General features: G+C 41.4%; 1 protein-coding gene across 3 annotated transcripts in view; it reads left to right on the top strand.

Moving 5' to 3' along the window:
• Positions 1 to 15,226, top strand: part of furina (furin (paired basic amino acid cleaving enzyme) a) — a 90,765-nt gene that overhangs the window by 68,587 nt on the left and 6,952 nt on the right. For all 3 annotated transcript variants that reach the window (XM_080436030.1, XM_080436032.1, XM_080436031.1), the window contains exons 7-15: positions 410 to 498; positions 3,923 to 4,095; positions 6,410 to 6,622; positions 8,764 to 8,864; positions 10,034 to 10,137; positions 10,427 to 10,544; positions 12,559 to 12,738; positions 12,836 to 12,960; positions 13,964 to 14,098. In XM_080436030.1, the coding sequence (XP_080292156.1) occupies positions 410 to 498; positions 3,923 to 4,095; positions 6,410 to 6,622; positions 8,764 to 8,864; positions 10,034 to 10,137; positions 10,427 to 10,544; positions 12,559 to 12,738; positions 12,836 to 12,960; positions 13,964 to 14,098 (1,238 nt within the window). The remainder of the gene's footprint in view (positions 1 to 409; positions 499 to 3,922; positions 4,096 to 6,409; positions 6,623 to 8,763; positions 8,865 to 10,033; positions 10,138 to 10,426; positions 10,545 to 12,558; positions 12,739 to 12,835; positions 12,961 to 13,963; positions 14,099 to 15,226) is intronic.

Genomic DNA, 15,226 nt, shown 5'->3' on the forward strand with positions numbered 1-15,226 from the left:
TCGCCATTTCCTCCCTCATGTGATGCTAGCATGTCATCTCATTTTCCATTTTGGCTTAACTCGGACCCTGTGGTCATTGCAAGGCTGAAAATGCTAGAGAGGCACAAGTAGTATATTTCATGATCTTCATGTTTTTTTGGATGAACTAGAAAATGGGTGAAAAGTCAACATATAGCCCCCTACGTTTGTTTTTTGTTTCGATGGCCAACTTGACCACAGTGTTTAAAAAAGAACATTCTTCCATCTTATTTATTAATGTGGTGTCTCTGATGGTCTCATTGGTAGATAAAGTGCACTGCCTGGTAGGAATTCCATTAACCCAAAGTAATTTGGTTCATCTAACTCATGTGAATTAAAGCCTCAAGGATACGTCCTTTTCTGTAACCTTTCTTTTCCATTTTCTCTCTAGACATGGAACACGGTGTGCTGGAGAGGTGGCAGCAGTAGCCAACAATGGGATCTGTGGAGTCGGTGTAGCTTACAATGCCAAGATTGGAGGTACGGTTAATGGAAAACAAATGGTGTGGCAGCTGCCCTCAGACAGGGCAGGAGTGTTCTGAATGAAAGGCCAGCAACATGGGAAGCCCTATCACCATGTGTGCAGCGGGTGGAGCTTGAACTGGATCGAAAAGGACTAGTCTCCTATTGTGGGTTGTACGAGGTCTGCCAAATAAGCTAGGCCATTTAGAGCCTTATAGTTCAGCAGCAGGATATTGTAGCTAATTCTTGATTTTGTATGGAAGCCAGTGAAGGTTTTTGAATGTTGGGGTGATTTTGTTTTTATGTCCTAACCTATTTTGGGCGGGAACCCCTATTTGTAACTACCGTAATTTTCGCACTATAACCCGCACCTGAATATAAGCCGCAGCAGCTAAATTGAATGATTTGTACATATATAAGCCGCACTGGACTATAAGCCGGCGGGTGTAAAATCCATAGATTTAGGAGGTCCCCTAGTGGCCGTTAGCTGTAAAAATCCATAGATAAGCCGCACCATTATATAAGCCGCAGGGTTGAAAAATTGGAAAAAAGTCGCGGCTTATAGTCCGAAATTTACGGTATACCTTTTGAATAAATATTTGAAGTTTTTCAAAAACTTAGGTCAGGATTTAGAAGGCGTTTTAGAATCGGCCTCAGGTCTAAATGGGCTAATGTAACAATGGAGTAATGCAGCAAATCGTTTCTCTATGGCAACATTTAGATTGGAAATTGAAATATGTATGTGAATCCTGAACATAGACAACATCACAGTGCTGGTACTTTGTGTGAACATGAGTCTGCATGCATTATTTAAAGAACATTATGTGCTAACTGGCTCTGCAGTTTCTACTAGTGAGTATGTGTTTTCTATGAGTGATTCCTTTTTGGGTTCTGCTCTGAGAATGTGTCATAATCACAGTCCGAGCTGGGCTCAGTCAGGGTCGTATGAGTCCAGTACTCCAATTATGTGTAATCCCTGTTAATTAGAAGCATCTCATCTATCCATTCAGTGTATGCTCTATCTCATTATTACACCTCTCTGTCTCTCTCGGCACTCTGCTGCTTACTAAAGCTGTCTTAGGATGCTTGAACACAATCAAATGGCGCTAGAATTTTAAGTCTTTATGTTGATTCCAGATGGTAAGCGATAGTGACTGACCCAGATGTCATTCAGATTCACTGAAACACAAGTTGCCAGGTGAAGAGCACTGACTGGTGACTGGTTATAGAGGAAGAACAAGCATCACGTACACACACACACACACACACACACACACACACACACACACACACACACACACACACACACACACACACACACACCCACACACCCTCCCTCTTGCACAAATAGAATTTTGAAGCATTCTTCCTAAAGTGATTATCTTCTTCAGTGTGGATGAAAAGACACTTCACCTGGGAAATAATATTTAGATTTGACTATATTTTGCTTATGCCGCAGTGCGTTTCTATAAGAATTCACCTGTAGACCATTCTCTAAATACCACAGAGTCAGCATGAAGCTTGAGCCTGGATAAATGAATAATAAACAAGCATTTGATTTATCAAACCAACGTCGAATCATCCAGCTGCCATCGAGCTTCAAGATAGGCTTGAATAGTATTAAGGGTTGTTTTTCCACTATTTTCTGTTGCAGTAGGGATAACAATTTATGGTTATTTTTGATGCTCCAGGAGCATTATGAGGGGAAACTGGCTTCATAATTATTAGCCATTTACTTCATGAATATACTGTAGAGCCTGCCTCTATATTCATGAAGTAAAGGCCACAGCGGAATCACCTTATAAATTTGATCAAATTCATGAATATTGGGAGAAGAATCAGAAAGATTATATATTAAGTCTTGTTATGCAAGCCATTGAAGAGTGACCACACAACAACAATACAAGCATACAAGTTTATCATGTTTCTTTGGTATCCTTATGCAGGGCGCCTACTAGATTGTTCTTGAATCTTGTCAGATTTAGGGTTAGTGATAAGACATTTCCCCATCTATCTCTTATTCCCATCCCTTTATCAGCTTGTTTTGACTGGGAATATCCCCCCCCCCCCCCCCACCCCCGCACAAATGCTCCTTTTCAGTAACACCCTGCTTCACACTCTCACATTCTCACCTCGGAGCTGCACCAATGTCTGTTCAAAACTATCGCTGCTTTTGCTGCTGGCAGAATCAAGCCTTGGGCAGAATGCAGAAACGATAATGAATCAATCAGGCCCACCTTGAAATTCTGACCACAGTCTTTTATACTAACTGCCTGCCACTGAGCAGCCTCACTGGAGCCGTTGGGGGTTATGTATCTTGCTCAAGGGCACTTCAACAGTGGGTATTGAGTGGTGAGGGTGAGTGTCCCCACCCACATATTTCCTGCCAGACCTGAGGATCAAACCATCAACCGCCTGGCCACAAGCATGCTCCTCTGACCTTTAGGTCAATGCTACCCCTATTCGCCCCAATCCAACCTTATGACCTCATAATCAAAGTAGTTAAGTCAATTTGTAAGTCTGGCCCTTCCTTCAGTATTCTTGATTCTCCAATAGAATCAGATATACAAAGAAATCTGAATTGCGGCTTTTTTCCACCCTTTGTTTTTATGTGTGGGAGGTGGGATGATAAGGAGATGAGAGGTGTATGCCCAGATGTCTCACTCAGGGACTTGTGTGACTATCTCTGGTAGAAGTACAGGCTGCCATGGGACTGAAGTACAGGCTGCCACTGACAGTTCTGTGGTGGTCCTGTTTGATGCCTCTAGAGGACTTCAAAGATTCAGAGCTTTGTTTACTTTAACCCATATGAGGGCAGTATGGAGTAACCTGACCCTCCATGCATCAAAGAGGAGAATGTGTTTGTTTTGAAGATGTCTTCGATTTCTCAACCTTCCCTCAGCGGATGCGGGCTGTAAAGCCATAGAGGGGAGGCTCAACAGCCCAGGGCTGGAAGACTTTCTGAATTATTCACAAAATCAAGAACACACACTTTCAACAATTTTAAATCTCAGGGGAACTGGAACCTGTGCCTAAGGCTGAAGTCGTATTTTCTACAGAGAGCAAAGCTGAATCAATTTAAGGACAAAGGGAAAGGGTTCATGTTCAATTACAGTAGACTGTTATAAGGGAATGCATACATTTGAACTTTATTTTGCCCCAGCATTCATTTGTATTGATTATGATTTTTGCTCAGGTCTTTTCAGTAAGATATGAGCTGTTCATTAGATATTTGGTTTTAATGCTTTTGATTGAAAACAACTATATTAGCTAAAATGGACACAAAAACAAAATGAACAGATTTAATTGTAGCACAAGTATTTGGTATTCGTAGATTTGGCGCATTTGTGTGTGACGTGTGTGTGTGTGTGTGTGTGTGTGTGTGTGTGTGTGTGTGTGTGTGTGTGTGTGTGTGTGTGTGTGTGTCTGTGTGTGGAAACAGGTGTGCGTATGCTAGACGGGGAGGTGACTGATGTGGTGGAGGCCCAGTCTCTCAGTCTGAATCCCCAGCACATCGACATCTACAGTGCCAGCTGGGGCCCAGAAGATGACGGCAAAACTGTTGATGGACCTGCAAAGCTCGCCAAAGAAGCCTTTCTGCATGGAGTTACAGTGGTGGGTGTATTGTGTGTGTGTGTGCATGTGTGTGTATTGTGTAATGGCCTCAATTATGCGTTCCCAATTTCCATCTCAACCACCCTGTGAGACTGAAATTGGTATTTACTGCCTGTGTGTGGCTTGCTTTCACAGTCGGTAATTATGTATTGAACTATTGAAGCAGAAGAGGACAGTGAGTTGAACAAAGCAGTGGTCCTTTTGACCATGAGAGTTATGAATGGAGGGGAATTTGATTTGGGTTTATTGCAAATAGCAGACTCGATAAAACCCATTAGGGAAAACTTAAATAGCAGTAAAGAGAAATATTATGTAGGGACTTCTATTTATATATTCACAGTTTTCCATTCGGCACTTTTCTAATCTGGGATAATTTTTCAGTTTCATTAGTAGATTGTGGTATTGAAAAATATTGAAGTCTCTGTATTGGGTGTAACTGGAGAAATCAAGATTGTTGGCAAAGTTTCACATTAAGCAAGTCTTCTTCTCTATGATGGTTGTTGATGTGAAACATCAGACTAGTGGTAGATACAAGTACAAAGAGGAGCACCACAATGTTTATACACTGAATGATTAATGACCACAGATAGAGGCTGCAGGGTACTCCAACCGTACACAAACTTTAGAGAAGAAAATGAAATCATAAGTACTTCGACAGTGCCTTTCAGAACATAGTTGGTGCTTGGAAGTTCTTGCACCGCTGGGATTTTGTAACTAGCCTAACAAAGTTTTTTGCCGAAAATCGTGTGCGATTGGTCAGAATTTCAAGGTGGGCCTGATTCATTTATTATCGTTTCTGCATTCTGCCCAAGGCTTGATTCTACCAGCAGCAAAAGCAGTGATAGTTTTGAACAGACGTTGGCTGAGGAGGTTAGGAGGTACTAGTCTTGCATGCCAGCCTCCAGGAGATACAAACACCTCACTAATGCCGCTCTGAGAACCATAAACACAACCTGTTGCAAGAAAAGGAAAACCCTCCATGACAAATTTGACAACGCGCTGGAGGGAGATCCAGGTGGTAAAACCACCGGTTCAAGCACTGTATGGTGGCTTGAGCTGCGTAACTAGAATCTACCTAGCAACACCGTGGCACGCTCCTTCGCTCAAGCCACAGTACAATGCTGGAGCCGGGTGGCGGGGTCTACCATTCAGAATGTCCTTAATAACTTTAGATGCCAACAAAGTTCTTGTTTGTTTGGAGTATGCTGCAGCTTTTGGACACAGAGTATAAAATCAATATATTGAATGGAAACACTGCAAATGGATTTAGACTGAATGTGAACCCGACGGGGCTGATGGTAATCATGGCTGTCAGGTAATGAGTCTTATTTCTGATAGCAGCACTTGTGAAAATACATGCTGCGGATTATGTTCAAGTGTTAGGAGTGTGGCACAATGACTAACCGGATAAGTAAACTTACAGAATGCACACTGGACTGCCTTTACTGTAGTCCATAATTGACCACACCCATCAAGCTAATACCCACCTGTGTTATGAATGAGGGTACAGAAGGATTACTTACTGAAAGTTAGATTTCAAATGAAGGTCTGTGTGACCAAAACTGTGAATAACTGAATTAAATACTGAGAGGTTACACCGGTAGCACTCTTTTCTTCTTGAAGTGAAATTCTAGACGTATGCAATGTTATATTGGTGAATGGACAGAGACAACTAAGATATTGGCCTCAGTGACAACATTGTCAGATGAAGAGCCTGTGTATGGAAACACATACCGTGGGTCCGTGACAGTGTTCCAAAAAGCCTGTTGGATGAATAACATATGTGCAGCATGTAACCACATTATGTACAAAAGAACATGGCAGTATGGGTGGTGTTGGACATGGTATAGTCTTTGTTGCTTACACAGTTGTGTGCAGAGAGACTGTGCCACTCATTACAGTAAATCATTTCTTGGATGATGTTGGAATACTGTGAGCACTGAGAAGTTGGCTGATATATTACTCTGAGCTGTTGACATTTAGTCCCTGCTGTCTTGTAATGCTGTCATTTGATATTTAGCTCTTTTTAATTCAAAGCATTGTATGGCCACACAGACTTCTGTGATGAATGCACAGTGTTTTTAATAGGCCTTTTCATAAATGAGCCCTGTAATGAATTTACCCTTTCATCATTGGGATCCCTATTAAGGTTGCAAACGGTCCCCCCCCCACTTTTAAATCCTTATCATTAGTGGTGGTTCAAAGAAATAACATGTGTTGAGGAATGGATGACGGGCTTGTGGTTGTCTAGTTAATTTCGATTACGTGTTGTCTGCCCCTATTCGAAGGTCTGACTAAAATGTGTTTGCTACAGGGCCGTGGGGGTCTGGGCTCCATCTTTGTCTGGGCGTCTGGGAATGGAGGAAGGGAGAAGGACAGCTGTAACTGTGACGGCTACACCAACAGCATCTACACCCTGTCAATCAGCAGCTCCACCCAGAACGGCAATGTGCCGTGGTACAGCGAGGCCTGCTCCTCCACCCTTGCCACCACCTACAGCTCCGGGAACCTCAACGAGAAACAGATTGTGAGTTGTTACGTGTAGACACATTGTCACAATTCAATTGCATGCCATCACACACTCGGGACGCTTGTGATATCCCCGCTAGTGATATTCCCTCCAGGAGTGAAGGTGTCAGAATATTCCAAAGACCTGTGGATCATATGGAACACATATAACATTCTCCCTCTCTCTCTGCATCGCTTCCTCCCTGCCTTCATTATTTAAGATATCCCCCTGTGCACATTCTGGCATATGTATGGTGAAAGGTTTTATACAAGGCTGGAGAATTTAATTACAAAATTGACTTGACCCATGGTTTTTATATACTGTAGCCCCTGAACTGTTGAATCATAGCCAAAGCACTAATCCTTTGTGAGTGCCAGGTAATTTATGTCTTTTCACAGGAATAGATTTCAAAGCCAACTGTACAGTGTATCGCTATTCCTAGCATTCTATTACATCACCACAGCTGTCCTTATAAGTCAAACAGGTGATTTTGATCAAACATCTGCCATGGTTATTGCGCTTTGTTTCTGATGACCATATTGATACAGTTAAGAGAATGCCAGGATTCTTTTATTTTTTTATGAAGAAAAAAGTTCAAGGTAGAATTTGTTTCTGCTCAAATACCAAGAGGTAACTGAAGCTCCTATTATCTGAATAATAGCGTGTCTTATTGTCTTTGTGAATATGAACACAATCCTCCCTTTCTTTAAGCACATGAACCATACATAGCATCTCTATTCTGGGGGCGAACGTTTGACGACAATAGTAGATCTACAAGCTCACAACGTGACGCGTTGTGAGCTTGCAGATCTGCCATTTCCGGCAAAGCGATTCGGTGTTGAGGGAAAAAAGAAGGGGGCCTAGTATAGAACCCTGGGGGACTCCAGTCAATTAAGTATATACAGTAGAGTTCAAGTGGTTAACATTCCACTTTCAATCATTCATGGGCTATTAAATCAAGAAAAATATGGACTACTGAAACTCTGTCTCGAAATGTGGTGTTGGCACTCGCATAATATGTATGCATGCTCACACGCTCTAAGTTTTCCCAAATGTACAGTCTAGCGGCAAAAACCTAATGGACAGTCAGCTCATGACATCTCTCCGACATGTGTTGGGCCCCTTAGTGCCTCACTGCTGCATGCATTTAATAGTTCTGTCACTCAGGAAGCAGAGAAGGAATACAAGGCAGTGGTAGAACATCGAGAGAGTATCTTAATGTATGCTCAGGTTTTTTATGCCTTTTGAGTTTCAGTACTTTATACTTACTTCAACAGTTAGGAATTTGATGTAGTGCACTCATAAAATCATGCAGCCGTAAGAGTGGACAAGACATCATTGCATGGCAAATTTATTTGTATTGCACATTTCAACGAGGCAATTTAAAGTGCTTTATATTATTCCCATTGAGACAAAAGAAACAAAAGGACATTACAATTCAGAATAGTTAATAAAGAGTTATAAAGAATAGAAAATAAGAAAAAGAGAATATACAGTGCAGCACAAGAATCAAAGCTTTGATTTAAAAGAACAGAGTTGTAGCAAACCTGCGGTTTTCTGGGAGTTTGTTCCAGAGATATGCATACAAATTGAATGCTGCCTCTCCACCATTTAATTTGGATTCTGGGAACTTAAAGGCAACCTCAGAAGTCTGGATGGTTCATGATGTAGCACATATCAGAAAAATGATTTGTAACTAAACCATTCAGTGCTTTATAGACCAGCTGTAGTATTTTGAAAGCAATTATTTGACAGTGTAAAGATCTTAGAATTAGAGTGATATGATCCACATGTCAAATTAAAATACATAAATAGCGCAATCAAAATTTAATGTCCTGCTGGGGATTCAAACCCTGGTCATAATTCAAAATCTCACAGTTGTAGAAAAGCGGATGTGGATTACTGAGTAATTTTTCTCATAGTTAATTTAAGATAATTAAGATGTTTTCTTTCGAATAGAATGGCATGTTGCTTAGTTACATTTTGTGTGTGCAATTTAGCGTTTTTGTTTGTTTGTTAAATTATAGATTTGCTCAAATTGTATTTCTGGTTGAGAAAAGAACTAGCTAAAGGCCTTACCGGTATGTGTTTTTACTACCAGTGGACTGTCAGAGTTGTACAACAGACTGTTAAACCCAGTGTGACCCCATTTCTTACAGATAACTACTGACCTCAAGTCAAAATGTACCGACTCCCACACCGGCACCTCTGCCTCTGCCCCACTGGCTGCTGGGATTATTGCTCTTGCCCTGGAGGCAAAGTAAGTGCATGAGCACAATATGAATTGAACTGCTTCCTTTTTTATCCTCTCTATCCTTTCTATTTGCACAAGTCTTAGCTGTGCTGGTTAGATACTTTTTGTTTTATATTGTTTGTTTTGGACAGGTATTTTTTGTTATTTTCACTGATTGATTGATTGATTGATTGATTACATTACATTACTTAAATGTATGAAATCATGGAGTGCCATTGAACAGTCAACTTATAAAATGTCCACTTTGTGTAGAATACATACTCTCTAATAGCTTTCTCTTTTGGTTATAGGCTGCTAATGGGCTAGTGTTATATGAAACAGGCCTGTATAGAAACCAGTAGTACCTGCCAGCTATGCCTGCCTGCCTATGCATCTCCTCTGGTTGATTATAACACTTAATGAATTACTTTTTAACGCCTCTGGTTCACCGAATGGGCCCATGTTTTTCCAAAAAGGGCATTTTGTTGTATAACTGCTAATCATTATTACACAGTCATGCTGCACTAATGTAGGGACAAACGGAGGCGCTCTGGAAGAGGGGAAAATTTGTCTGGTGCCAAATTGGTTTAAGCTGGGAGAAAGAATTGGAATTGGGAACAAATTGGACAAGAAAGAAATGGAGAAACGTTGATTGTAGATCAACACATTAGTTTACACTGGCCTAGTATTAAAAATCTGTGCATGTGAGGATTTTTTAATAAGAAGTAAGGAAACTTCTGCACAGGTCGTGTGATCTACTTTAACATGTGTAACTTGTCTCAAACCCTCCATGACTGCACTTATGGTAATCAGGTGTCTCATACAGTAGATCTTTTAGGTTATGTTCTCACTGGCAGCCCAAATCTGCCGTCTGATCAAAGCCTTAGAACTGTCCTTAAGCAGTTGACCTTTTTAAAAGGTTAAAAAGGTCAACCTTAAAAAGGTTGACCTTTTTATTAAAGAGCAGCAATTACAGCAAACTCAGGCTGACTGTGACTCAATATAATTCAGGACTGCTCATTTACTGGGTTTGTCAAATGTTCAACTGTTGGTTAAGACTGCACGGACATATGACTTTATTGTCAGATGCCTGTTTTATCTTTTCAGTGCTCCAACTTAGTATTAAACCAGATTTTTCCTCTGTGTGTGTGTGTATGTGTGTGTGCTGGTGCGTGTGCTTACACACAATATTCCAGTAAAAACCTGACCTGGAGGGACATGCAACATCTGGTAGTAAGAACTTCTCGTCCCGCCCACCTCCTCACCAACGACTGGAGAACCAATGGAGTTGATCGTAAAGGTACAACTTGTCCTATGAATTGTGATGGCTATCTTCCTTTTACTCTGACAGTTACACTTTTTAAATGCTGCTGAGAGTGATCATTATTGGATATACCATCTATTAAACTAATTTTCCACATTAACTGATTACAGACAAGGTTTTGGATGTTGAGAAAGATGTTTGACAACAGGGAATGCCCCTTAATGTAATTTGTCAAGACTTCTACTGGAATGATAGTGATCTGGCCTTCAGCAGGCCAATATTGATCTTTGTGTCACCCTGTCCTTGTGCGTGTTTGTTTTTGAAGTGAGCCATTCCTATGGATATGGTCTACTTGATGCAACTGCAATTGTGTCACTGGCAAAAACGTGGACCAACGTGGGGCCCCAGCAGAAATGTGTACTGTCCATGGTCTCTGAGCCTAGGTTAGTACACACACACACACACACACACACACACACACACACACACACACACACACACACACACACACACACACACACACACACACACACACTCATTATAATCTATTGCTCAATCACTGCACAATCCTGAGTGTCAATTTAACCCCGTGCGTGTAAGAATCTAGCATTGAACATAACATTGTGGGATTACAAGCCCAGAATGGGGACGCTAGGATTCACGTGGTTAAGGACCTGATGTCATTCTTAGTCACTGATTAACTCAGGCTGTGATGAGAGAATGATGAAATGATCTGATCTGATTTAGACCAGGAAGTTTAAGAAGTGAAAGCTGAGAAGATGTGGCGAGACAAGATGAACTGGTTCGTGACCGGATGGGGGTGTGAGAGGTGCTCATGTGTGACAGAGCTGCCTTGCTCCGCTGTGATGACACGTCATGTCTCCATTTTGAGCATAGCTCTGGGCATCTTTTGACATGCTCTGTTGGCTCTGGTACGTGCATGCGTTCGTGCATGTATGTAAAGGGTGGACATACTTGAAGCAAGAGGGAACATTTTTAAGATTTTTAAGATTGTCGTTCCGAGAAGAGTATCGCTTCACGGTGGTTTTTAGGCTTCCATGTAATTTTTATCTGTATAACTTATTTCTTTATGCCAATTACCTATTTTTTTCATTCTTCACTTCATGAAACTTATACTGTTATGGTGATCCAAGAACAGAACGATCCGTTCTGCTGTGAACAACTATTTCTACACTACTATTGCCAGAAATATGATAAATCTCACACACACACACACACACACACACACACACACACACACACACACACACACACACACACACACACGCACAGTCGCACACGAGGCAACATGAGGTGATGAGTTGTTGATGAATAGCTCAACAACATTGGAATGAGTGATTGAACAGATAGAGCATTAGGGAAGAGCAGTCATCCTTTGGTGGCTTTGGTGAATCAGGGCCATAGAGAGGCATCAAGAAAACGGTACAGAAAGGAGTCATTGAAGTGGGTAAATTAACCCATTCAATCCGGGAACGCATCTGTGTCATTTTAGATTTAAGCTATAACCATTAATTTATACTTTGGCTATTCAAAAATAGCAGATATACAAGCTCGTAGCGCGTCACCGAGTGCCGCGCTACGAGCTTGTAGATCTGCTATTTTTGAAAAATATACATTTTGAATATATATTTTTTTAAAGCAAACATTTGTAAAATAAAATATATACAAGCGCTATGAGCTTGTATATCTGCTATTTTTGAATAGCCAAAGAAATCTAAAAAGACAGATGTGTTCCCGGTTTTAATGGGTTAAATCAAACCGATGTGTTGTGAGTCTCAATTAAAAGGTGGAAAAATGTACTGTTCTGCATGGTATTAATAGGAAAATGCTGTGTTTTTCATCCTCTGTCTCTCCAATATTTCAATATTTACCACTGAAACCTTTTTTGTTGTTCTAGTTTGACGCATTCACTGTAGTGTACCTTTATATGTTTATGTGTTTGTTTTATGATCGTGTTTGTTTCTAAGATTGTTTTTGATGGAGAGTACTGCAAAGCAGTGCATAACGCCACATTTATTGGAATATAATTTTGGAGACGGTGTATATTATTGTTAATCATTTGGGCACCTCATTGACAGTTTAAGCCTAATTTCTGCCCCCAGACTTCCACTCAGAATCATTGTGGATGTGTGTAATCTCCTAAGCGGATTTGGGGGTAGAAGAGACTGGTACTTTACTCCTGTAGAGGTTGTTGGTGCTACCAGACACTGCTAATCCTGTTCCAAGGCCATAAACCTTCTGCCCTTCACAGTCACATACTGGCCAGAATCTACTGTAAATATCAGACCCACAGAGATGAATGGAATGTTCCAGCGGCTGGGACTTTTGTGCACAATTACAGTATCTACAAGGCAGCAACACAAACCATAATCCATATGCAAGGGTGCATTGATATTTACAGTGTATACTAATGATGTACTGTTTTGCATATATCAGGAACATTGGCAGCCGTTTGGTGATTGCCAAAAGTGTGGATTCCTGCATTGGGACAGCCAGCCATGTGACTTCATTGGAGCATGTACAGGCCCAGCTCTCATTGTCTTACAACCGCAGGGGAAACCTGGCAATCTATCTCATCAGCCCCATGGGCACACACTCTACACTGCTTGCCCCCAGGTATGCACACACACACACACGCACACACGCACCCACGCACACACGCACGTATCTCCAGTATAATGAATCGTTATATTCTGCTTGTCCTTTCCGACAGGCCTCATGACTACTCGTCAGAGGGTTTTAATAACTGGGCTTTCATGACCACCCACTCCTGGGATGAGAACCCTAGTGGCGAGTGGACTCTGGAAATAGAGAATGTGGTGGGGGCCAGCGACTATGGTAAGTCAGCTTCCTCCCACCATTACTGTAAAAGAATCGTACATTTTTTGTTAATCCGAATGGTCTGCAGACTCTGCACCTTGGACACTGAGCTGTTTTTTTTCTGAAGAACTACCGGTATTCCCTTTATAGTTGTTTACGTCCTAACACAGTTCACAACCCACGTTTTCCATATGGAACAATAAGGATTTCAAATGAAGGACTTATGTGTTTGTGCAGGTTCCTATGTATTTGTGTGTTAGACGTTAGCACCCACAGCACTCTTAAGTAAGCAATAATAATGGGTGACCCGATGGCCAAATGTTTGGGGCACATGGGTGCAGAATGCCCTCATCATGAAATGGCGATGGTGTCTACACCCAGAATCCCTGCGTCTTTGTTCTGTTTGTATGGACTGTGAAACAGACGCTGTATAGCTCTACACAACCAGCCCTAAATCGGCCTAATTTAAGCAGGGAGTATAATGAGACAGGCGGAGTGAGCCTTGCACTGATGATGCTCTCTGGCCGTGAAACAACCTAGCAGTATCAGGTTTAGAGACGGCACTGTTCTCTGCAGCAAGAGAATCCCAGAACTATACATGTCCGTCAGCCCCTCCCTCAGTAAAGATGATTTACTAAGGCAGAACCGCTCATAACGCCCCCGCAATTTATTACTCTTGAAGTCTGATTTATGCTTCAGTTGAAAATATGTCCTTTTGCTTTTCAATTCAAACGTTATTTCTGGTGAGCGACATGTTGCTTGCCACTTTGTTGCAAAGCATAAGTCAGCCTTCAGGATTGTGCTCTTTATAACGCTTACAATAGATTCTTACTAAAGCAGACGTCTGCCTTTAGATTTCTGCTTATTTCAAGGTATACTTTATGGCCGCTTTGTCCCAAGAAATCTAAGAATATAAAACGAGAAGGATAGAAGCTACAATTATACACCCCGGGGAATGCCAAGGCCTGTTACTTTCGGGACAATTTAACACGTTTTCCCTTCCTATCTCTCCGTCTCTCAGGCACTCTAACCCAGTTCACTCTGGTCCTGTTTGGAACAGGGTCTGCATCTTCCAGTTCCCCCGATGAAGAGCTGTTCTCCGCTCAGCCTGGTAATGGCAGCTGTAAGACCTTTGACTTGCGGCAGATTTGCATTGGTAAGAACGGTATCACTTTTGTCCATTGGTTACAGTTTATGCCACACACTTGTAGCAGCCTCTGCACTAGCTGATTTGGGGTTTGTACAAGTCACGTTGACTGTACAAGTTGGTATCAGTTGAACAGGGTGGAACATTGATCTGCTTTATCACACCGTTTTGGTTACTTCGCATCAAGTTTTCCTATTTCAAATGTGTGAGTTTGCAAATTTACTGTGTGGTACCATGAGTATAAATGCTGTAAACTTCATGTCATGAGAGGCTATAGGTCTGTTTTCCAATTACAAAATAGAAGAATGCTAGCCCTTTTTTTTTATCAGTTCCTTCTGCCTTTGCAGTCAACATTTAAAATTAATGATATCCAGATTATGTCTACTGCCAAACCCAGATGGTCAGGCCTGACATACCACTGAGCGTGCCTCTGTGATAGCTTACTGTATATCGACGCTGTCGGGTAAACCATGTATGTCTGAAACCGTTACTTTTCAGGAAATATCGAAAAAAAAGAACCTGTGTTCCACTGTAGTTATTTAGTAAATACTTATTTTGTTCATACTTTTCATTGGTTAAATTGTGAGCTTGTAGATCAGTAACTTTTTGCTACTTTTATGACACTGTAGTAGTATGACAAAGTAGGACATTATTCTATTAAAATAAAGTTGAAATATGGAGATATGAGGTTTCTTCCCAATGGCAACGATATTCAAGTAAACTCCATGATAGTTGGCTGAAATGGTGGTAGTCTGACCCCTGCAGGCTCTGGGTGGTTCTTACAGGGCTCAACCAAACATACAGATCGAAAGGCTACATTAGATTTGGTTTAGAAAAACCCAAACAAAAGGAAATGATAACACAACTGCAGATTGAGTCTGAACTACAGCATGCAGTGCTTTTCTGAACTCGGTCAGTATATCATAATCTGATCTAAAGTAATTAGCATAATAATTTGAGCAAATGCCTTTGTGCTTGGAACAAATGCATGGGTCTATGAGTCAACAGTTAAAACCCTGCTGTAAATTGGATTTTGTTTCCCCCTCCTGTCTCGCCACACTCTGTCAGCGCCCACATTTAATTGCCTTTGTAGGTAATGGTCTGCATCTGGACCTAGTGGAAATGGAAATGGGTCTG

The sequence above is a fragment of the Gymnoscopelus braueri genome (genome assembly GCF_963280865.1).
Source record: "Gymnoscopelus braueri genome assembly, chromosome: 1".
Taxonomy (NCBI): domain Eukaryota; kingdom Metazoa; phylum Chordata; class Actinopteri; order Myctophiformes; family Myctophidae; genus Gymnoscopelus; species Gymnoscopelus braueri.